The 25,498-nt window shown below is 45.6% G+C and overlaps 1 protein-coding gene across 1 annotated transcript; it reads right to left on the reverse strand.

Annotated features, from left to right (window-relative positions):
* Window positions 1-1,813: 1,813 nt before the first annotated feature.
* Window positions 1,814-25,101, reverse strand: LOC115111256 (mitogen-activated protein kinase 4). The gene is made up of 7 exons (XM_029637125.2): window positions 24,758-25,101; window positions 23,002-23,444; window positions 21,191-21,778; window positions 7,904-8,048; window positions 5,780-5,941; window positions 5,272-5,485; window positions 1,814-3,313 (listed from the first exon to the last, which is right to left on the reverse strand). Exons 3-7 carry the CDS (start codon window positions 21,731-21,733, stop codon window positions 1,903-1,905), a joined length of 2,475 nt encoding a protein of 824 aa, XP_029492985.2. The 5' UTR covers window positions 21,734-21,778; window positions 23,002-23,444; window positions 24,758-25,101; the 3' UTR covers window positions 1,814-1,902.
* Between the last annotated feature and the right edge of the window lie 397 nt (window positions 25,102-25,498).

A 25,498-nucleotide genomic window follows, 5' to 3' on the forward strand; every position in this document is an offset into this window, starting at 1 on the left:
CAATAATACATTTCTCATGACTCGAGAGTATATCATTATGAAATCCAACCATTTTGGAACGGTAGCTGTCATTGAATAGTAGTAACAATGGTAAAAGCATGAGACAAGATCTACGTCCCCAATGGCAAACCCCAATTCCCAATTACAGTGCACTACTTTTGACCAGGGTCCATAGGGCTTTGGTCAAAAGTATTGCACTATAAAGGAATTGGGTGCCGTTTGTTTGTTTGGGGTGCAGCCTAAAGAGTTTTGAGTGCCTGATGAGTGTGTGGCCTTTTTGCTGCACGGCCTTGTGCATGACTACTCCTTAGGCTTTCTGTTATCAGCTTGATATCAGCTAGGCTGACTACTGTGTTGCCACTGTTCTAAGTATACCTCCCTGTGATGACAACGTGGATGTGCAGGTACTAGACAGATATATCTTACTGCATTACCGTGAGAAAACTCCTTTTCAGCTAAATAATAACACACACACACACACACATAAATCCCAAAAGCTGTACTTAACCTTAAACTGTGAACAAACCATTACTGGCATCTGGAAGATGCTTTATGAAACAGCAGTTCAATGTATACAATTGTACAAGGCATACTGTCTGAAATCACAGCAGCAGTGTTCAACAGTAAAACCTCATTATATGAGTCCCAGAGACCATCTCCCTTTGACTGTTATTTAACTCTGGTCCAGGTTGTTAGTGCGCGTTCCTCCATTAACACATTCCTTAGTAGAGGAAGGGGCTCTAATGCCACGGACCAGAGCTAACTGTTCTTATGCTAAGATGTGTATCTACAAATACATTCAGACTCCTTATAGGAGATACTTCCCACTCAATGGAAGATATTCGTAATCATTCTTCTTAAGTATTTGCTGCAGGAAGATCTATAGTTACTCACATCTAGAAGATATCTAAACAACCTAAAGGGTTATGTTTGAAAGAGTCATTTCAACAAAATTATAACCAAATATAGCTGGCTGCGTTGTCTTTAAGCGATTTTGCTATGCAATACCTGGAATTTCCTCTTTCCACCTAACTGTTGATCATTTGCAGGCATTATGCAGGCTTACTACATAGGCTTACTACTTTCCGTTAGATTCTGTAAAACATACATTCATTTACAGCAGTGACCTCAATGACATACTGTATGCAGTAGCAAAACCATCGGAAGCTCATTATGTTGTTTGTAGCTAAAAGCTAACGCTTTTCTCTCCTCACCTCCTGCTCTGATCCAAAGGACCAGCACCATTCATTTAAGTGAGAAGGGTCAGTGTCAAGGCAACTTATGAAAAGTTGCACACCGCAATGATAACAGGTAAAAAAAGCTATTTTACACTGGGAGTAATCATTGGGAGTATACAGTATATAGAGCGTTTCTCCATACGTTTACTATTCTGTTAGTCAGCACCTCGCTTATTACTTTGGGTGTGAGTCAACTCGTGCTTTTTACAAGGCAAGTCTTACTAAGTATACCACAGTCCTTGGAAGCAGCTCCCACAGTCTACCAGTGCTTTCTGTGGTAGCCTTAAATGCAGCTCCCAGTCTACCAGTGCTTTCTGTGGTAGCCTTAAATGCAGCTCCCACAGTCTACCAGTGCTTTCTGTGGTAGACTTAAACACGGCTCCCACAGTCTACCAGTGCTTTCTGTGGTAGCCTTTAAAAGCAGTTCCCACAGTCTACCAGTGCTTTCTGTGGTAGCCTTAAAAGCAGTTCCCACAGTCTACCAGCACCCTCTGTGGTAGACTCGGACCTAGGTCCTATTAGGAGTTGGGAGTCTGATGTGGGGGTGGCCGGTGCTCCGGGAGTCTAGGTACCCTCTTGATGTTGGCCCGTTTGGCCCCGTCTGGGCTTCCCCCCAGGTCCTCACTCTGACCACAGAGCTTCAGCGCTCGAGAGATGAACATGTCTAGGTCAAACGGGCCCCCTTGCCCCCTGGAGGGAAGAGTCTGCGGGGGCTCATGAATCGACGAAGGAATGAGAGGTGACATTGGTGGAGGAGACGAGGGAGAACAGGGCAACAGGGAGGGAGGGGAATGGGACGCGGCAGGCGGGCTGAGTGTGTGACGCTTGTCCAGTCCAGGTGATGGCTGTATGACCGGCGAACAACTGTGAAAGAGTGGGGCAGGGAGAGAGGTGGGAAAAGGGGGCAGCGGGGGTGAGCTGGGGTAGGACAGGGGTCCCTGGGGTGGGCTGGCGGAGGACAGGAGTTCCTGGGGTGGGCTGGCGGAGGACAGGGGTTCCTGGGGTGAGCTGGGGTAGGACAGGGTTCCTGGGGTGAGCTGGGGTAGGACAGGGGTTCCTGGGGTGAGCTGGGGTAGGACAGGGGTTCCTGGGGTGAGCTGGGGTAGGACAGGTGTTCCTGGGGTGGGCTGGGGTAGGACAGGGGTCCCTGGGGTGAGCTGGCGAAGGACAGGAGTTCCTGGGGTGAGCTGGGGTAGGACAGGGGTCCCTGGGGTGGGCTGGCAGAGGACATGAGTTCCTGGGATGGGCTGGGGGAGGACAGGGGTTCCTGGGGTGAGCTGGGGTAGGACAGGGGTTCCTGGGGTGGGCTGGGGTAGGACAGGGGTCCCTGGGGTGAGCTGGCGGAGGACAGGAGTTCCTGGGGTGGGCTGGGGTAGGACAGGGGTCCCTGGGGTGAGCTGGGGTAGGACAGGGGTCCCTGGGGTGGGCTGGCGGAGGATAGGAGTTCCTGGGGTGGGCTGGGGAAGGACAGGGGTCCCTGGGGTGGGCTGGGGCAGGACAGGAGTTCCTGGGGAGAGCTGGGGTAGGACAGGGGTTCCTGGGGTGGGCTGGCAGAGGACAGGCGAGTCTGTGTGCTCTCCACCCAGCGAGAGATCTCCTGGAATAGGTCCCAAGGTGGCTCCTCGACAGGCAGCTCCTTCACGCTGGCCCCTCTAGGCTCAGGCCCCTCAGGCACAGGGAGCTGGCTATTCCTCTTCCAGTGAGACAGGTCCAGGATCAGCTTGGGCTCGGAGTAGTGCTGCGGCTTGCCGTCCCTCCACGCAACCTTGTCCAGATAGGAAGGGGAGCCCACTTTGTAGTCACAGGAGCGACCACAGTCCAGCTCAGCATAAGCCCCGCCCCCACAGGCCCGCACCAGAGAGGAGTGGGAGTGGTCCAGGAAGCGCTCGGCAGAGCTGCTGTGGGAATACTTGCGAGGGTCCACCTGGGCCTCCTCCAACAGAGGGTAGGAACCTGCCCTGGGATCTCTCTGGACCTCCTCCTCTTTGGAGTTGACCACCTCCGAGACCCCAGGCATGCACTGACAGCCACCCTGCTGCTGCCAGTACAGGTCTGATGACAGGCTGGTATCATATCTGCACAGTGGAAACAAAGAGCTTGTCAACGAAACATCGCCGTTGCCATTTCAGTCTACTGAGGTGAAGACCATTTTGGTGTTATCTTTAAACTCTCTCACATACCCCACTGGGCACAGACCCCAATTCAACATATTTTCCACATTGGTTCAACGTGTTAACCTCCACACAACGATTCCCTGCCTCTCTGTTAACCTCCACATAACGTTTCCCTGGATCTCTGTTAACCTCCACACAGTGTTTCCCTGGCTCTTTGTTAATCTCCACACAGTGTTTCCCTGGCTCTCTGTTAATCTCCACACAGTGTTTCCCTGGCTCTCTGTTAATCTCCACACAGTGTTTCCCTGGATCTCTGTTAATCTCCACACAGAGTTTCCCTGGCTCTTTGTTAATCTCCACACAGAGTTTCCCTGGCTCTCTGTTAACCTCCACACAGAGTTTCCCTGGCTCTCTGTTAATCTCCACACAGAGTTTCCCTGGCTCTTTGTTAATCTCCACACAAAGTTTCCCTGGCTCTCTGTTAACCTCCACACAGTGTTTCCCTGGATCTCTGTTAATCTCCACACAGTGTTTCCCTGGCTCTTTGTTAATCTCCACACAGAGTTTCCCTGGCTCTCTGTTAACCTCCACATAACGTTTCCCTGGCTCTCTGTTAACCTCCACACAGAGTTTCCCTGGCTCTCTGTTAATCTCCACACAGAGTTTCCCTGGCTCTCTGTTAACCTCCACATAACGTTTCCCTGGCTCTCTGTTAACCTCCACACAGTGTTTCCCTGGCTCTCTGTTAACCTCCACACAGAGTTTCCCTGGCTCTCTGTTAACCTCCACATAACATTTCCCTGGCTCTCTGTTAATCTCCACACAGAGTTTCCCTGGCTCTCTGTTAACCTCCACACAGTGTTTCCCTGGCTCTCTGTTAATCTCCACACAGTGTTTCCCTGGCTCTCTGTTAATCTCCACACAGTGTTTCCCTGGCTCTCTGTTAATCTCCACACAGAGTTTCCCTGGCTCTCTGTTAACCTCCACATAACGTTTCCCTGGCTCTCTGTTAACCTCCACACAGCGTTTCCCTGGCTCTCTGTTAACCTCCACACAGTGTTTCCCTGGCTCTCTGTTAACCTCCACACAGAGTTTCCCTGGCTCTCTGTTAACCTCCACACAGTGTTTCCCTGGCTCTCTGTTAACCTCCACACAGAGTTTCCCTGGCTCTCTGTTAACCTCCACACAGTGTTTCCCTGGCTCTCTGTTAACCTCCACACAGAGTTTCCCTGGCTCTCTGTTAACCTCCACATAACGTTTCCCTGGCTCTCTGTTAACCTCCACATAACGTTTCCCTGGCTCTCTGTTAACCTCCACACAGCGTTTCCCTGGCTCTCTGTTAACCTCCACACAGTGTTTCCCTGGCTCTCTGTTAACCTCCACACAGAGTTTCCCTGGCTCTCCCGGAAGCCAATGAATCCAGTCGCTGTATTTTACTAAACTTTATTTGGACTTTTCTTTCAAATCGTCATGTGCTTATTCCCTAGGGCTCATTGTGGGGTTGCTTTCTTTTTGATGCTTTTTGTTGATGGCTTTACTTTCTAAGTGTGGTGTATCTGTTGTGTACAGTTCAAGATCATGATATCTCTTTCTCTTTACATGGTGTCACTGTGCTGTTCCCCCTCAATATGGCTGCTGTAGTGTGTGAAGTGTAACTGACACCATAGAATTCAATAGAAATGAATGGCATAGTACAATGTTGATGTATCTCTATGGTTGACACCACAGGAGGTCGGTGACACATTAATTGGGGAGGACGGGCTCGTGGTAATGGCTGGAGCGGAATCAGTGAAATGGAATCAAATACAACAAATACATGGTTTCCATGGTTTCCAGGTGTTTGATGCCATTCCATTTGGTCCGTTCCGTGTCATGTTAATTCCAGTACAAACAGATCTGAGACCAGGCTAGACACACACCTGTCCCAGTGAGAGCTAGAGGCCTGGCTGTGGCTGTGGCCGGGCTCTGTGACCAGGCTATCATCTAGCTCGTCCTCTATGCGGAAGGGCTGGGGTGACATGGGCTCGTCCTGGGGACACGAGTACTGCTGCAGGAAGGGATGGGACAGGGCCGCCTCTGCCGTCAGCCGGTCCATGGGGTTAAAGGTCAGAATACGCTCCAGGAAGTCTATGGCTAGTGGAGAAAGAGACGGGAACGGAGAATAGAAAAGGCTTTCAAATGATGCGTGCATATACAGTACCTGGCTGCAAGTAAGGTCATATAGCATCAGGAAATCGATTGTATATGAATATAAGACAATCATGAATTTGAGACAAAACATTAGTTAGACATATGTCCTTGTTATTTTTAGTAACTCCAACATTTAACAGAAACTGTTGATTGTTTCACTGAGGTATAGTATAAAGGTGCCATCTGATCTTAGTTGAAGAGTTTTTCGCTGCTCTCCCTCAACCCCATCCCTCTCACCGTCTGCATCGACTTCAGGTAGTAGTTCTCTGAAGGATCTCCTGACCCTCCAACCATGGCTGACGTAGGAGGGGATGACCTGCCGGAGGTCGTGATGGTCCTCTTCCCTCAACACAGGCACCGTATACAGGATCAGCTGCATCTGCTCCAGCTCATGGGCTCCTGCGTATAGAGCAGCCAGGAGGAACCAGGCAGGAAGCCAGGAGGAAACAGGAAGTAAAGAAGCATTATGATTCTAAAACTAGAAAAGGTCATTTTCCTGAAGAAAAATTGTGTCTTGCTTCAGCTTTTTTATGGTAGAAGTTCAGAAGTTTGAATTGTTAAAGGTTAGTGTTGAAAGTTTGAGGATAAGGTAGTACTAGAAGTAGTGAGTTTTTAAAGATGGGTATTAAGATGGTCGGAGCAGGCTTCTGCGATAAGAAAAGTTTTACACCCTCGTGACTAATGGGCAGGCTACTGAGAAGGTCATAGGTTGAATTTGCAGACAGACCACACACTAAATATGTGTCAACAGGTCTGGATAAAATCATGTGTTACACGACCAAATGATTATCACGACACAAAGCCGAGTGAACATCAAAATGGTCCAATCTCCAACAAAAGCATAATGTGTTTGAGTTTTGAGTTCTGATATTTGGCAAGCGTATTAAGGGGTACAGAAGTAGCTAATCCTAGGAAAATTAGATTTATTTGTCCTGATGGTGGCACTGTAGTGTTATAGGGCTTGAACCCACCATGGCTGCTTGCAGCTATATTTTTATGGTACACTATCCCTTTTAAGGCTATATACAGTTAATTCAGAACGTATTCAGATCCCTTCCCCTTTTCCACATTTTGTTAGTCTAAAATGGATTAACTAAAAAATATTATCTTTGTCCTGACTGCCAAGCGTCACGTCTGGAGGAAACCTGGCACCATCTCTACGGTGAAGCATGGTGGTGGCAGCATCATGCTGTGGGGATGTTTTTCAGCGACAGGGACTGGGAGACTAGTCAGGATACAGGGAAAGATGAACGGAGCAAAGTACAGAGAGATCCTCGATGAAAACCTGCTCCAGAGTGAAGGTTCACCTTCGAACAGGACAAAGACCCTAAGCACACAGCCAAGACAACGCAGGAGCAGCTTTGAGACAAGTCTCTGAATGTCTTTGAGTAGGCCAGCCAGACTTGAACCCGATCGAACATCTCTGGAGAGACCTGAAAATAGCTCCCCATCTAATCTGACAAAGCTTGAGAGGATCTGCAGACAAGAATGGGAGAAACTCCCCATATACAGGTGTGCCAAGCTTGTAGCATCATACCGAAGAAGAGGCTGTAATCACTCCCAAAGGTACTTCAACAAAGTACTGAGTAAGGGGTCTGAATACTTATGTAAATGTAATATTTCAGTTTTTTATTTTAATACATTTGTAAACATAAAAACCTTATGGTCCTTATGGGGTATTGTGTGTTGATTGATTTTATTTCTTTATTTAACTAGGCAAGTCAGTTAAGAACCAAGTCTTATCTACAATGACGGCCTACCCTGGCCAAAACCCCAGCCAAGCCCTAACCACACTGGGTTAGGGTTTGTGTGCCGTCCTATGGGACTCCCAATCACGGCCGGTTGTGATACAGCCTGGAATCAAACTAGGGTCTGTAGTGACGCGTCCAGCACTGAGATGCAGTGCCTTAGACCGCTGCACCACTCGGGAGCCTTGATGAAGGGAAAAAATTATTTAATACATTTTAGAATAAGGCTGTAACTTAACAAAATGTGGAAGAATCAAGGTGTCTGAATACTTTCAGAATGCACTGTGGTGCTCTGCCTATGAGCTCAGGTCAAATATAGTGCACAATATAGGGAATAGGGTGCCATTTGGGATACAACCCATATCCTGGATCATTTAGCTTTATTAACAATTAGGCGTACACTATTGAGCTGTGATTGGAAAAAAGTTTAGCAAAAGTAGACTTCATCTTTCACTAGATCAAAAAGATCCTAATTTGACAAAAAAGACTGTACTGCCCAACAGCATAAAAACAAATGTGTAATACCCTCAGTTTATCTAAATCATGAATCATTCAATCCATATGTCTCATATCATATTCATATCCACATCTCTCCACCTCAACAGTCTCCTACCTGCAAAGAGCATGCGGCCTGTTAGCATCTCTGCCAGGATGCAGCCAGCTGCCCACATATCGATGGCCTTGGTGTAGTTGTTGGGTGAGAGCAACAGGCGCGGAGACCGGTACCATTTAGTCACCAAGCCCTCTGACAGGTAGCCCTGGCCGATACATACAGACAACAACACACACAGGGTAAGCATGACAAGGAAATTAACACCGATGTACATTTTCCTGGCTCATTTCAATTCATCTTGATGGCTTTTGTACAGCTTTCCCCCAACTCTTCACACTCACCCATTACAGGTACACTCTTAGAATGAAAGGTGCTAAGTAGAACCATACAGGGTTCTTTGGCTTGTCCCCTTAAGGTAACCCTTGTTGGTGCTGGGTAGAAACCTTTGCAGAGGGTTCTATCTAGAACCCACAATGAACAGGTAGAAGCCACGAGTCTTGTTAGCCTTTAAAAGTGTATAATTTATGACAATACATTACATGTATGGCCATTATTTGAGGGCCTAGTTATACCCTAACACATTGATCTTAGGAATCCACTGGTTATGCTGGCTTGCAAAGTTATGGGTAATTCCTATTGAAATTCAGCCAGATTTAGGATATCCAACAATTGGAAATGGTAATCACCCACAACTTGCATTCAGAATGACTGCCAGGGTTGGGACGATTGAGAATTTAGACTACCTCAATCATTTAAACTGGAACAAACCATCTCAGTAACGGGTGCAATAAATCAAATTACTAACAGATTGGATTAGTTTCTTTGTGTAGCATAAAATTAACCAACCAATCAGTATACAGTACATGCAAAAACACAGATACAGTAAAACAAACAATTCTGAAAATCTCCCTGCAATAGAGCATGCTGGGAAATATTCATTTTGGTTCTATGTAGGACACTTCTTGCCTTCTAAAGAATCATAAAAAAATGATTATTATGATGTTAAAGGTTCTAGGTAGAACCCTTCGACTTACAAAAAACCCTTGTCTTCCAAAAAGGGTTCTTCTGATCAAAACAGTTCTTGGTAGAACCCTATACCTCCGCAAATAACTCTTTTGGGAACCCTTTTTCTATACCATCACTCATTCATGTACCTTTATGTACATATTCTTTATCCCTTTACACTTGTAAGGTAGTAGTTTTGGAATTGTTAGTTAGATTACTCGTTGGTTATTACTGCATTGTCGGAACTAGAAGCACAAGCATTTCGCTACACTCGCATTAACATCTGCTAACCATGTATGTGACAAATAAGATTTGATTTGATTTTTTTCTAAGTGTATATAAGACAGTGTTCTTTTTCAGGTCATCTACAGTGGATCTAGAAATAGTATGGTGGAAGAGAAGGTCAGAGAAAAAGCCTTTTCTGTCATTATTTATTCTCCAATTACTGTTTCTTCCTCCATTGATGTGGTCTCTAACGCAGTTCTGCCTAGCGCCACACTGGTTTCATCTCGTTAGAGCAGCTCCCTTTTAATTGTATAACACACATTACACAAACACACACACACACACACACACACACACACACACACACCTAACAAGAGACCGCGAGAGATTATGAAAACACAGCCACTGGTTTATGTCTCGGGATACTAGGAGTGGTGGGTTGGAATCAGGCGCAGAGAGCAGGGTTCAGTATATTGTGATTTACATACAGGGCGCATCGACCAGCCCAAACACAGGACCAAACAGTCAGGAGAATACACACATGAAAACCACTATCCAACAGAGTAACAAAAACAATCCCGTACAAAATAAGGGCGGGACAACCTACTACATATAGGGAAGCTAATTAAACTAAAATACACACAGGTGAAACTAATAAGACAAAACCAACAGACAAACGAAAAAGGGATCGGTAGCGGCTAGTAGGACGGTGACGACGACCGCCGAGCACCGCCCGAACAGGCAGGGGAGCCAACCGCGGCAGGAAGTCGACTGACAGTTTATAACAATACATTCACAGCGAGCGATCTCTGCATGCTCTTGAATTTAATGCATTGCAACCCCAGTGCAATGCAAGCATTTCCTGTCCTCTCTGTCCCTCCCCTCCACTCTCTGCCAATGGATGACGGATGGAGCAATGTTAAATGATGGACGGACGGAGCAAAGTTAAGTGCATTGAGGACGTCGTCCCCACAGTGGCTGTACATACATACCCCAACCAGAAGCCATGGATTACAGGCAACATTCACACTGAGCTAAAGGGTAGAGCTGCCGCTTTCAAGGTGCGGGACTCTAACCCGGAAGCTTACAAGAAATCCCGCTATGCCCTGCGACGAACCATCAAACAGGCAAAGCATCTATACAGGACTAAGATTGAATCATACTACACCGGCTCCGACACTCGTCGGATGTGGCAGGGCTTGCAAACTATTACAGACTACAAAGGAAGCACAGCCGCGAGCTGCCCAGTGACACAAGCCTACCAGAAGAGCTAAATCACTTACAGTGGGGCAAAAAAGTATTTAGTCAGCCACCAATTGTGCAAGTTCTCCCACTTAAAAAGATGAGAGAGGTCTGTAATTTTCATCATAGGTACACTTCAACTATGACAGACAAAACGAGAGAAAAAAAATCCAGAAAATCACATTGTAGGATTTTTTTATGAATTTATTTGCAAATGGTGGAAAATAAGTATTTGGTCAATAACAAAAGTTTATCTCAATACTTTGTTATATACCCTTTGTTGGTAATGACAGAGGTCAAACGTTTTCTGTAAGTCTTCACAAACTGTTGCTGGTATTTTGGCCCATTCCTCCATGCAGATCTTCTCTAGAGCAGTGATGTTTGGGGCTGTTGCTGGGCAACACGGACTTTCAACTCCCTCCAAAGATTTTCTATGGGGTTGAGATCTGGAGACTGGCTAGGCCACTCCAGGACCTTGAAATGCTTCTTACGAAGCCACTCCTTCGTTGCCCGGGCGGTGTGTTTGGGATCATTGTAATGCTGAAAGACTCAGCCACGTTTCATCTTCAATGCCCTTGCTGATGGAAGGAGGTTTTCACTCAAAATCTCACGATACATGGCCCCATTCATTCTTTCCTTTACACGGATCAGTCGTCCTGGTCCCTTTGCAGAAAAACAGCCCCAAAGCATGATGTTTCCACCCCCATGCTTCACAGTAGGTATGGTGTTCTTTGGATGCAACTCAGCATTCTTTGTCCTCCAAACGCGACGAGTTGAGTTTTTACCAAAAAGTTCTATTTTGGTTTCCTCTGACCATATGACATTCTCCCAATCTTCTTCTGGATTATCCAAATGCTCTCTAGCAAACTTCAGACGGGCCTGGACATGTACTGGCTTAAGCAGGGGGACACGTCTGGCACTGCAGGATTTGAGTCCCTGGCGGCGTAGTGTGTTACTGATGGTAGGCATTGTTACTTTGGTCCCAGCTCTCTGCAGGTCATTCACTAGGTCCACCCGTGTGGTTCTGGGATTTTTGCTCACCGTTCTTGTGATCATTTTGACCCCACGGGGTGAGATCTTGCATGGGGCCCCAGATCGAGGGAGATTATCAGTGGTCTTGTATGTCTTCCATTTCCTAATCATTGCTCCCACAATTGATTTCTTCAAACCAAGCTGCTTACCTATTGTAGATTCAGTCTTCCCAGTCTGGTGCAGGTCTACAATTTTGTTTCTGGTGTCCTTTGACAGCTCTTTGGTCTTGGCCATAATGGAGTTTGGAGTGTGACTGTTTGAGGTTGTGGACAGGTGTCTTTTACAGTGATAACAAGTTCAAACAGGTGCCATTAATACAGGTAACGAGTGGAGGACAGAGGAGCCTCTTAAAGAAGAAGTTACAGGTCTGTGAGAGCCAGAAATCTTGCTTGTTTGTAGGTGACCAAATACTTATTTTTTCACCATAATTTGCAAATAAATTCATTAAAAATCCTATAATGTGATTTTCTGGATTTGTTTTTCTCCTTTTGTCTGTCATAGTTGAAGTGTACCTATGATGAAAATTACAGGCCTCTCCTCTTTAAGTGGGAGAACTTTTGGTGGCTGACTAATTGGTGGCTGACTAAATACATTTTTGCCCCACTGTATATGCTCGCTTCGAGGCAAGCAACACTGAGGCATGCATGAGAGCATGAGCTGTTCCGGACGACTGTGTGATCACGCTCTCCGTAGCCGACGTGAGTAAGACCTTTAAATAGGTCAATATACACAAGGCTGCGGGGACAGACGGATTACCAGGACGTGTGCTCCGAGCATGTGCTCACCAACTGGCAGGTGTCTTCACTGACATTTTCAACATGTCCCTGATTGAGTCTGTAATACCAACATGCTTCAAGCAGACCACCATAGTCCCTGTGCCATAGAACACTAAGGCAACCTGCCTAAATGACTACAGACCCGTAGCACTCACGTCCGTAACCTTGAAATGCTTTGAAAGGCTGGTAATGGCTCACATCAACACCATTATCCCAGAAACCCTAGACCACCTCCAATTTGTATGCCGCCCAAACAGATCCACAGATGATGCCATCTCTATTGCACTCCACAGTGCCCTTTCCCACCTGGACAAAAGGAACACCTATGTGATAATGCTATTCAATGACTACAGTGCAGCGTTCAACACCATAGTACCCTCAAAGCTCATCACCAAGCTAAGGAACCTGGGACTAAACACCTCCCACTGCAACTGGATGCTGGACTTCCTGACAGGCCGCCCCCAGGTGGTGAGGGTAGGTAGCAACACATCTGCCATGCTGATCCTCAACACTGGAGCTCCCCAGGGGTGCCTGCTCAGTCCCCTCCTGTACTCCCTGTTCACCCATGACTGCATGGCCAGGCACGACTCCAACACCATCATTAAGTTTGCTGACGACACAACAGTGGTAGACCTGATCACCGACCACAACGAGACAGCCTATAGGGAGGAGGTCAGAGACCTGGCCGGGTGGTGCCAGAATAACAACCTATCCCTCAACGTAACCAAGACTAAGGAGATGATTGTGGACTACAGGAAAAGGAGCACCGAGCACGTCCCCATTCTCATCGACGGGGCTGTAGTGGAGCAGGTTGAGAGCTTTAAATTCTTTGGTGTCCACATCAACAACAAACTAGATTGGTCCAAACACACCAAGACAGTCGTGAAAAGGGCACGACAAAGCCGATTCCCCCTCAAGAAACTAAAAAGATTTGGCACGGGTCTTGAGATCCTCAAAAGGTTCTACAGCTGCAACATCGAGAGCATCCTGACCTGTTGCCTCACTGCCTGGTACGGCGATTGCTCGGCCTCCGACCGCAATGCACTTCAGAGAGTAGTGCGTACGGCCCAGTACATCACTGGGGAAAAGCTGCCTGCCATCCAGGACCTCTACACCAGGCGGTGTCAGAGGAAGGCCCTAAAAATTGTCCAAGACCCCAGCCACCCCAGTCATAGACTGTTCTCTCTACTACCGCATGGCAAGCGGTACCGGAATGCCAAGTCTAGGACAAAAATTAATGACGGAGCACTGCTCAATGTTTGATGAGAAGCAGCTAAAATAGCCTTAAAGCATCCCTACATCCCCCTCTCCCCAAATGTCCTTCATTTCACCCTTCTCACCCTCCCTCCCTCCCTCCTTCTCTCCTTTCTCACCCTCCCTCCTGTCGTGGAAATTTCCTCTATTTACCAAATCATGGGAGCAAACCACACACACACGTCAGAGTTAGTTATAAAAGTCCATCTTTAATTATATGAGCTCTTATCACAATCCTGTGACTCTCAGATAAATTCAGTGTCTCCCAGTGAATCTTCTGAGAGTCCCCTTACAATGCAACTGATATGTTTACACATGATGACACTTTGACCTCTCCCCTCTCAGCGGCCCATGTAACTTAGTCCTGACATAGAACAGATAACTGCCAATGGCCACCACTATATTATACAAATATACCATTCTGATGAGAAGTAACTTACACACATTTGATGAATATTAAACATCTTACAAATGTTACCAACAAATTCTGATAATTCCACGACACTCCCTCCTTCCTTCTCTCCTTTCTCACCGCCTCCCCCTCTCCCCAACTGTACTTCATTTCACCCCTCCCCCTCCCACCTTCCCTCTCTCCTTTCTCACCCCCTCCCCAACTGTACTTCATTTCACCCCTCCCTCCCTCCCTCCCACCTTCCCTCCCTCCTTTCTCACCGCCTCCCCCTCTCCCTGACTCTCCGGGTGATTAATAATTTGTGGAGTTTGACAGGGTTGGCTCAGCAGGTAGAGAGATTCAGATGGGCCTCCTCTGATTAAGCAATCTGTCAAATCTCTGCTTAACTTCCAAAAGCACGGTTTAGTCAGTCACTGATGATTCCAAAGGCTGAGTCAGATTTACAATGACAGCTTTATGGCTGTGTCCTAAATGGCAACGTGTTCCCTTTACAGTGCACTACTTTTGACAAGGGCTCATAGGGTTCTGGTCAGAAATAGAGCACTTATGAGGAGAATACGATGCATTTGGGACGTATCCGAATTCTATATTTGTTCATTGAGTCTTTTGACAGTAAGGAGGCGTTATTCATGTGTCGTTAGCACTTCAATCAAAGCTTCGGTCATAACGCCAACACTTGCAAAAGAATGGGAGGGCTGATGACAACATAATGCTTATTGCCAACCCCTCTGCCACAGACTGACAGGCTTACTTACAGTCGTGAGACAAGCCCACAAGTGACTTCAAGCGATATGAGCAGTTAAAAATGGATGTGTCACCTGTCAAATACCTCTAGATTTGAGGCTGATGCCAAATTCCTGTCATCGTTGTGTCTGCAAGTTTATTTTTAGATGAAACATTCTCTTGATCGTGGCACTATCAAGTATCCTCTCCTACTCCACCTCACTGCTTGCAATTTACCAAGACAAGAACTATCCCAGCTTGGAGCATTGGCCTGCCAGCCTCCCTCTAAGTAAGCCCCCTGCAAGGCTGGCATGGCATGTGGAGCACCAGAGCTTTCTGGTAGACTTTTTATTTTTTACCTTTATTTAACTAGGCAAGTCAGTTAAGAACAAATTCTTATTTACAATGACGGCCTACCCCGGCCAAACGCTAGGCCAATTGTGCGCCGCCCTATGGGACTCCCAATCACGTTCGGTTGTGATACAGCCTGGATTCAAACCAGGTTGTCTGTCGTGACACCTCTAGCACTCAAATGCAGTGCCTTAGACCGCTGCGCCACTTGGGAGCCCTATAGACTCTATAATTGTGTCTGAAATGGCATCAAATTCCATATATATAGGGCACTACTTTTGACCAGCCATATAAGCTCTAGTCCAAAGTAGTGCACTAGGAAATAGTGGTGCAGCTATAAAGGGAATCGGGTTCCATTTTGGATACACTGCATTTCTCTCCTCTCTGAATCAACACAAGACTGTTAGAGAAGTTCACTACTAAACATTCAGTACAGTAGCTGGGTACACACTCTGTGCAGGCCTGTTAGAGTTCACTACTAAACATTCAGTACAGTAGCAGGCCTGCAGGTTAGAGTTCACTACTAAACATTCAGTACAGTAGCTGGGTACACACTCTGTGCAGGCCTGTTAGAGTTCACTACTAAACATTCAGTACAGTAGCTGGGTACACACTCTGTGCAGGCCTGTTAGAGTTCACTACTAAACATTCAGTACAGTAGCTGGGTACACACTCTGTGCAGGACTGTTAGAGAAGTTCACCACTAAACATTCAGTACAGTAGCTGGGTACACACTCTGTGCAGGCCTGTTAGAGTTCACTACTAAACATTCAGTACAGTAGCTGGGTACACACTCTGTCTGGACTGAGGAGTATCTGTGTGAATAGACGTTGTTCGGTCATGAGGGAGAGAGGGCACGCTGAATGTAAGAAGGAGAGAAACTAACAGGCAATTTCCTGGTTCTTAAAAGGAATCGCCCTGGGTCATTTTTTTACGCCGATGTCCATCTTGAAAGTGCATAAAACCTGACGTGGGCTTTAAAGTCTGAAGTAAAACTCAACTCCCACCAACCTGTCTCTGACACATGACTCCCTGAGGTCATACACACATACTCTGATGATAAGTGTGGGTCCGGGAGGCCAGGGCCAGAGGAGGCCAGACACAGAATGCTCTGTAGATGGCCTGCCTCACACTCCACTGCATAAGAACAGCATAGAAGCTTTTTGTTTGATTTCACCATCCCCAGAACACAGCATTGCCCTTTGTTATTCTGGCAACACTCTTGGCCAGTCTGTTATTCCTGTCCTGCTCACAGCCTGATCCATCTCTTTTCCCTGTCTGCACCCTGCTGCCCCGTGCTCAGATCTCTGGGCCTGGGCCCGTCCAGGACAAAGCTCCCCTTCACTGGGCCCTCACTGACCTGCTGGTGTAACACACTGTGTTCCACCACAACAATAAAGCAGCACAGCAGAGAAGTCGACTGTCAGATGAATCTCTCAGAGCCTAATCCACAATAAGAAAAAACAGACAGGGTAATGGTTCAACTTGGGGCAGCAGGTAGCCTAGTGGTTAGAGCGTTGGGCCATGCAACTTGGGGCAGCAGGTAGCCTAGTGGTTAGAGCGTTGGGCCATGCAACTTGGGGCAGCAGGTAGCCTAGTGGTTAGAGCGTTGGGCCAGCAACTTGGGGCAGCAGGTAGCCTAGTGGTTAGAGCGTTGGGCCATGCAACTTGGGGCAGCAGGTAGCCTAGTGGTTAGAGCGTTGGGCCAGCAACTTGGGGCAGCAGGTAGCCTAGTGGTTAGAGCGTTGGGCCAGCAGGTAGCCTAATGGTTAGAGTGTTGGGCCAGCATTTGAAAGGTCACTAGTTCCAATCCCCCAGTCAACAAGGCCAAACATCTGTTGATATGCCCTAGAGAAAATCACTTAACCCTAATTGCTCCAGGGTTGCCGTTGATAATGGCTGACTCTGGCAGTGACCCCACTCTAAGAGTACATCTCATGGGGAGTTGGGATATGGATTTTTTTTTTATCACACATTTGTATAATGCATACCTGTACGTGTGTGAAATAGGACAAATATAAGTACCCACCAATTATTATATTATTAATTTGTAACTTTAACAGGACATGTTTGGACAAGGTTATGAAAGCTCTGCTGTAGTACTAGCTATAGCCGGATTCAAATGCAGTCATGCAGAGGAGAGAATCATCAGTCTACAGGAGCTAACAGACTTGGTTCAAGGACATGGTCATACATGCAGCACGATCACACAAAAAAAACAGGCTCAAAGAGGCTTCTTAATATGGGTGAATACTGTAGCGTTTGGGAATGAAGTACATTTGTTGTGAAACGTAAAGATAATGCTAATTTTGCTCAGTTTCCAGCCACCAATGGTGGTTTCTGGTTTTGAGTTGTGTGCCACAACTGCAAATACAAACAAGTGGTAGAATGAAACCTTTTTGTTTGATTTCTAAAAGCAGTCTATGAAGTGGAATGAGAAAGGAAAGCACCGGCTCAACTCCAGCAGCACTGGCTATAACAGACCCGACAATGAATAAGTGCAGACATCCTGCAGTCTTAAATCAACCGGTGGTATCCTCCTCTTTTATATCTCCACTTACATGTCGGGTCAGGAGCTGGTCGAAAAATGACACCGGAAGAAACGGCCACAGTTTTACGGGCGCCTAAACAATTGTGCTATTATGTGTTTATTTTCGCATTATTTGTAACCTATTTTGTACGTAATGTTTCTGCCACCATATCTTATGAAAAAAAAAGAGCTTCTGGATATCAGGACAGCGATCACTCACCTTGGATTAGGCAAAACATTTTATTCAACAAGCAGGACGCACAGGATGTACTTCAGACATCCGACAAGGCCAACATCCCAGTTATTGGCAAGAGAAACAGATGCAGGTACAGAGGACACAGAGCGGGGTGCCTCGTAAAGATCCGCAGACCGCAAGTGAGAAAGCTGCCATGAACGTCAATATTACTTGCCAACGTGCAATCACTGGACAATAAATTAGACGAGGTATGATCACGAATATCCTACCAACTGGACATCAGAAACTGTAGCATCTTATGTTTCACGGAATCGTAGCTGAATGATGACATGGATATTCAGCTAGCTGGATATACACTGCACCGGCAGAATAAAACAGCACACTCCGATAAGACGAGGGGGGCGGCATTCTGTGCATATTTGTAAACAACAGCTGGTGCACAAACTCTAAGGAAGTCTCTAGATTTTGCAAGCCTGAAGTAAAGTATCTTAAGATAAACTGTAGACTACAGTATTTGCCAAGAGAGTTTTCATCCAGACTTTTCTTGGCTGTTTATTTACCACCACAGACAGATGTTGGCACTAAGACCGCACTCAGTCAGCTGTATAAGGAAATAAGCAAACAGGAAAACACTCACCCAGAGGCAGGCTCCTAGTGGCCAGGGATTTTAATGCAGGGAAACTTGAATCAGTTTCACCTCATTTCTATCAACATGTTAAATACGCAACCAGAGAGAAAGAAATTCTAGATCACCTGTACTCCACACACAGAGACGAATACAAAGCTCTCCCTCGCCCTCCATTTGATAACTCTGACCACAATTCTATCCTCTTGATTCCTGCTTACAAGCAAAAATGAAAGCAGGAAGCACCAGTGACTCGGTCTATAAAAAAGTTATCAAATGAAGTAGATGCTAAGCTACAGGACTGTTTTGCTAGCACAGACTGGAACATGTTCCAGGATTCTTCCAATGGCATTGAGGAGTACACCACATCAGTCACTGGCTTTATCAATAAGTGCATCGAGGAAGTCGTCCCCACAGTGACCGTACGTACATACCCCAACCAGAAGCCATGGATTACAGGCAACATTCGCACTGAGCTAAAGGGTAGAGCTGCCGCTTTCAAGGTGCGGGACTCTAACCCGAGAGCTGCTCAGTGACACGAACCTACCAGACGAGCTAAATCCATTCTATGCTCGCTTCGAGGCAAGCATCACTGAGGCATGCATGAGAGCATCAGCTGTTCCAGACGAATGTGTGATCACGCTCTCCGTAGCCGACATGAGTAAGACCTTTAAACAGGTCAACATACACAAGGCTGCGGGGCCAGACGTATTACCAGGATGTGTACTCCAGTCATGTGCTGACCAACTGGCAGGTGTCTTCACTGACATTTTCAACATGTTCCTGATTGAGTCTGTAATACCAACATGTTTCAAGCAGACCACCACAGTCCCTGTGCCCAAGAACACTAAGGCAACCTGCCTAAATGACTACAGACCCGTAGCACTCACGTCCGTAGCCATGAAGTGCTTTAAAAGGCTGGTAATGGCTCACATTAACACCATTATCCCAGAAACCCTAGACCCACTAAATTTGCATCCAGCCCAAACAGATCCACAGATGATGCAATCTCTAATGGACTCCACAGTGCCCTTTCCCACCTGGACAAAAGGAACACCTATGTGAGAATGCTATTCATTGACTACAGTGCAGCGTTCAACACCATAGTACCCTCAAAGCTCATCACCAAGCTAAGGATCCTGGGACTAAACACCTCCCTCTGCAACTGGATCCTGCACTTCCTGACGGGCCGCCTCCAGGTGGCAAGGGTAGGTAGCAACACATCTGCCACGCTGATCCTCAACACTGGAGCCCCTCAGTCCTCAGTCCCCTCCTGTACGCCCTGTTCACCCACAACTGCGTGACACAAAAGTGGTAGGCCTGATCATCAACAACAACAAGACAGCCTATAGGGAGGAGGTCAGAGACCTGGCCGGGTGGTGCCAGAATAACAACCTATCCCTCAACATAATCAAGACAAAGGAGATGATTGTGAACTACAGGAAAAGGAGGACCGAGAAATCCCCCATTCTCATTGACGGGGCCGTAGTGGAGCAGGTCGAGAGCTTCAAGTTCCTTGGTGTCCACATCACCAACAAACTAGATTGGTCCAAACACACCAAGACAGTCATGAAGAGGGCCTATTCCCCCGTAGGGGAAAGATTTGGCATGGGTCCTCAGATCCTCAAAAGGTTCTACAGCTGCAACATCGAGAACATCCTGACTGGTTGCATCACTGCCTGGTATGGCAACTGCTCGGCCTCCGACCGCAAGGCACTACAGAGAGTAGTGAGTACGGCCCAGTACATCACTGGGGCTAAGCTGCCTGCCATCCAGGACCTCTACACCAGACGGTGTCAGAGGAAGGCCCTAAAAATGTCAAAGACCCCAGCCACCCCAGTCATAGACTGTTCTCTCTACTATCGCATGGCAAGCGGTACCGGAGTGCCAAGTCTAGGACAAAAAGGTTTCTCAACAGTTTTTACCCCCAAGCCATAAGACTCCTGAACAAGTAATCAAATGGCTACCCTAACTACTCTCTGTTTTTTATGCATGTCACTTTAACCATATCTACATGTACATAATACCTCAAAGCCCCATGCCTGTTTTACGATACTGTATATACTGCTGTATAGCATCGATACTGTATTTATCATATATGCTGTATATAGTCACTGTATTTAACCATATCTACATGTACATAATACTGTATATAGCATCACTGTATTAGCATCGATACTGTATATAGTCTCGATACTATAGCATCGATACTGTATATAGCCTCTGTATATAGCCATCGATACTGTATATAGCCTCGATACTGTATATAGCATCGATACTGTATATAGCATCGATACTGTATATAGCTCTCGCATCGATACTGTATATAGCATCGATACTGTATATAGCCTCGATACTGTATATCGCTGTATATAGTCTCGATACTGCGATATAGCATCGATACTGTATATAGCCTCGATACTGTATATAGCCTCGATACTGTATATAGCATCGATACTGTATATAGCCTCGATACTGTATATAGCCTCGATACTGTATATAGCATCGATACTGTATATAGCATCGATACTGTATATAGTCTCGATACTGTATATAGCATCGATACTGTATATAGCCTCGATACTGTATATAGCCTCGATACTGTATATAGCATCGATACTGTATATCGATACTGTATATATCGATACTGTATATAGCCTCGATACTGTATATAGCATCGATACTGTATATAGCATCGATACTGTATATAGCCTCGCTACTGTTATTTTTCACTTTCTTTTTACTGTTGGTTTTATTTCTTTACTTATCCATTGTTCACAGAATACTCCTGGGCCCTGATTCATGAAGCGTTTTGGAGTAGGAGTGCTGGACTAGGATCCGTTTTGGCTTTCAGGTAATAATGAATAAGAAGACCTGGACAGAGGGGACCTGATCCTACATCAGCCCTAATCTGAGAGGCTTTATGAATACAGACCCCGAGCTAGCTATTCTCTTCTCAGCCTACTGTAGTCTCACCTTATGGGAGTAGTGTGGGTCAACGATTCGGGCCAGGCCAAAATCTCCAATCTTGAGCAGTAGCTGGTCTGTGTTGAGGAACACGTTGGCTGGTTTAAGGTCACGGTGCAGCACGTTGGCTGAGTGGATGAACTTGAGGCCTCGTAGTAGCTGGTAGAAGAGCAAAATGGCGTGCCCACCGGGAAGTGGTCCCTGCTCTAGCAGCTTAGCTAGGTCCGTCTCCATGCACTCCTGGACGATGTACAGGGCACTCAGCTGGGCCGGGTCGCGAGGCAGCGGGTGGCCGTAAGGACCCAGAACCTCGTGCACGCGCACAACGTTCTCATGCTGCAGGCGCCGTGTGATCTTGACCTCCCGCAGGGCGTGCTTCACGCTGACCGCGTCACGCATCACCAGCTTCTTCACAGCCACCCGCTGGCCGCTGCGCTTGTCCACAGCAGACAGAACCAGACCAGTGGTACCGCTGCCCAGAGGCCGGGGGTCTATGAAGTGTCCCCCCAGGTCAAAGCCGTGGAGGAACAGTGAGGAGTCCTGTTTTGCCATGGCTCAGCTGACTACTGGTGTCCACTGGTTATTGCATGATGAGGTCTAGAAATCAGAAAGGATCATTCATGATTTGATAACAAAGCAAATCAAATTACTGGAATCAAACATACATATACTGTAGGTATAATAATCCCATCTGTAAAATGGTAATTACTTTATATTGTAATGTATTTTGTAATAGCATAGATAATAGATCAATATACATGTTGTATTCTATGTTCTATTATTATTTATATTAGTGTTATCTATATTACTATTATCTATATTATTACTATCTATTATATTATTATCTATATTATTATTATCTATATTATTATCTATATTATTATTATCACTGCATTGTTGGAAAGAGATCCCAAGGTAAACATTTAACTGTACTGTTATACTCCTGTTGTATCCTGTACTGTTCTACACCTGTTATATCCTGTACTGTTCTACACCTGTTGTATCCTGTACTGTTCTACACCTGTTATATCCTGTACTGTTCTACACCTGTTGTATCCTGTACTGTTCTACACCTGTTATATCCTGTACTGTTCTACACCTGTTATATCCTGTACTGTTATATCCTGTACTGTTGTACACCTGTTATATCCTGTACTGTTATATCCTGTACTGTTCTACACCTGTTGTATCCTGTACTGTTCTACACCTGTTATATCCTGTACTGTTCTACACCTGTTGTATCCTGTACTGTTATACTCCTGTTGTATCCTGTACTGTTATATCCTGTACTGTTATATCCTGTACTGTTCTACACCTGTTGTATCCTGTACTGTTCTACACCTGTTGTATCCTGTACTGTTATATCCTGTACTGTTATATCCTGTACTGTTATATCCTGTACTGTTCTACACCTGTTGTATCCTGTACTGTTCTACACCTGTTATATCCTGTACTGTTCTACACCTGTTATATCCTGTACTGTTCTACACCTGTTATATCCTGTACTGTTCTACACCTGTTATATCCTGTACTGTTATACACCTGTTATATCCTGTACTGTTCTACACCTGTTATATCCTGTACTGTTCTACACCTGTTATATCCTGTACTGTTCTACACCTGTTATGTCCTGTACTGTTCTACACCTGTTGTATCCTGTACTGTTATACTCCAGTTGTATCCTGTGCATGTGGCGAAACATGAATATGCATGGGGATTTGATTGCAATTACGCTTTTCCTGGAATGAGCTCCATAGAATTTAGAGTGTATCACTCTTGAACGAAGTATAAATAAATAGGTATACAGTGTCTCCATCTACCTCATATCAAAGACAGTAGAGCAAGTAAGGGGACAACTCCACACCCTGGTGCAGGGCAAGTGTTGTCATAGCAACACCCCACCATCTGTGCCTGCTACAGATAGATGCGCTGGATGGCAGAGGCAGACATTCAGCACTGGTCTCTGATCCTAGCGGAGCGATCCCAGCTCAACTCCCGCTGGTGAAATTAGCTGAGAGTTACATTCACAGAGATTGTAGAGGATCCTGCTCTTCCCGTCTGTCAGTCAGTTGGCCGACCGCCCATTCAGTCCCTCCCTGGTCGATGTTCCCAGACTTCCCACTCAGTCTCGGTTTTGTGGCATTGAGTTAACGAGTGTCCGTGTAATCCCTCAGTAATCTAGCTGCCGGCCGCCTTGTGCCTGTGGAGTCGAAGCGTGGCACCGGCTCCCTCTGGACTGGACACCATCACATACCTGATGCTTCTGTGAAGGAGGGCCAAGATGAAGCAAGTTACACATTAAATGCAAAATAAGATCTCGTGTCACATTTCAATATGAACTAGTGATAAAATGTTGCCTCCTATTCACACTGTTCATTTTGACACATTACTTTTACTGGGTGTCATTTGATTCCTACATGTGGATCTAATGTAATAGCTGCAAAGAACAGAAAGAGCAAATGCTGCATAGCCTAGTGGAAGAATAATCTAGACATCACCAAAAAGCCTATTTTTAATATAAATATTTTGTACATTCAAATGAATTAATAGCTAGATATGATATAATGATAACTTGGACTATAAGGTAACTACTGGGATACAATATGACATAGGCCAAAATGTTGCTATTGTCTTAAATCAGTTGATATTTGAGGCCAGGATATTTATTAAATTAATGTGCTCCAATTGGACATTTAAATAGCTACTCAGTTCCAACCTGGTAAATGCGCTCAAGAATGATGCTATGTCAAAGCCTACTATCACAAATGTAAGCTTTAGTCTTTTACCACATAATAATAGTGATCTTTCAGTAAAATACACAATTAATATGCTCTTGTTCTATGCAAGTTTTATGCTATATGTTCTTTGTTGTTCTGTGCTATTTTCCCTCTATCTATGGAAACGAGGATATTGACACTGGATCTACAGGAAGGTATGGAGGGTATTGGCTAACTTTATAAATGACGTATAAGGCAAGCTAATGGATATGACGCCTGCGGTGCGCGCTGTCCTCTATTTCATGGTTCTATCGTTACGTAACGCAAGTATAATTCCTAAAAAAACATAGTTGATTGAGGCATTCGAATCTGTGTTAGCCAGTTGTACAATAGCCTGTAGCTCCATAAGCAGTAGAAGTAGTTGTTAGTGTGAAAAAACATTAGTATGAGAGAAAATGTGAGAAAATGTTGTTATTCCATGTTCTTTAAAAAAATATTACTATTATCCTTATTATAATATTAGGGTCCATTAAAACAATGCATACATTTTCTAAGAGATAGTCCAGGCTACTGTAGTACAATGCACCGGTCTGCGTCTGCCTTTGTGTGTGGTTGTGGCTACATTGTAACGCCCATATCGCAACAAAAACATTCAAAACCCCTAAAGATAAAAAGACAAAAAGAAGATGCCGTAAAAATAAGTGTTTTCCCAAATGTACTACTCATGAAAACAGCTAATGAACATGAGCCAGTGAGTAGCCTATTGCTCAGCAAGTGTAGCGTTATCTTTACATCTATCGGCCCATCCATTGAATAACTACAAAGGCACAAGATATCACAACACAGCGAGAGCACTTACCATAATAATATATGCCGCCGTGAACATCGCAGCCTGTCACAGAAAAATAATGCGTGTTTTTGTCTATTTGACTGTCAAAAATAAAGTAAAACATAACATATTTGTTTCATTTTTGTTAATGAATCAGCCAGCGGGACTGTGCCAGTATCCGTGATTGTGATGATATTAGCCTACCTAGCAATCCGCTGCTGCGTAAATAATGTATTTAGAGGAATAGGCTACGCTACCACTCTTTCCGATCTGTGCCAGTAGTCTACGCAGCCAGTAAGCACAGACTGACAAAAGCTGCACCATGAATGATTGAGTGTTCCTCTTATTCTTTCGGTAAGCCGGCCTATAGGTTACTTCCCACACCGAGCGTTGTATTACCTCTTATAAAAAAAAAAACTCCACCACCCCCCAACGATATGACGTCACGCTGGCAGCCATCAATCAAAGTGTTTGACACCTGCTGAAGCCTGAAGTGCCGTATGGGTCTTGGAGAAAACCCCCTGCTCTTCTCTCATAGCCTCTATATATATATTTTAAAAATATATTTAGGGAATTGTTTATTTTTGCACTCTATTCAATGGCGTTTGTGTCCTAATGGGGATCCTAATAAAATACAAAACAATACTGCCACTCACTTTTATCCTATGTTCTCACTTAGAGATTCCTTAAGTCAATCATTCAGTTATACCAGAAGGAGTACCAGCTCAGAACATAGCTGGTTAACTTTTGGGGGGCTCCCTAGTGGCGCAG

The sequence above is a fragment of the Oncorhynchus nerka genome, linkage group LG27, assembly GCF_034236695.1.
Source record: "Oncorhynchus nerka isolate Pitt River linkage group LG27, Oner_Uvic_2.0, whole genome shotgun sequence".
Taxonomy (NCBI): domain Eukaryota; kingdom Metazoa; phylum Chordata; class Actinopteri; order Salmoniformes; family Salmonidae; genus Oncorhynchus; species Oncorhynchus nerka.

What these genes read in the sequence shown, in the direction of transcription:
- LOC115111256 (XM_029637125.2), bottom strand. Translation starts at nt 21,733, where the DNA reads ATGGCAAAACAGGACTCCTCACTGTTCCTCCACGGCTTTGACCTGGGG. An exon ending in ACCCACACTACTCCCATAAG is followed by an intron (nt 8,049 to 21,190) that starts GTGAGACTACAG and finishes TGTATCGGCCAG; the next exon opens with GGCTACCTGTCAGAGGGCTT. An exon ending in TCTAGCTCTCACTGGGACAG is followed by an intron (nt 3,314 to 5,271) that starts GTGTGTGTCTAG and finishes TCCACTGTGCAG; the next exon opens with ATATGATACCAGCCTGTCAT.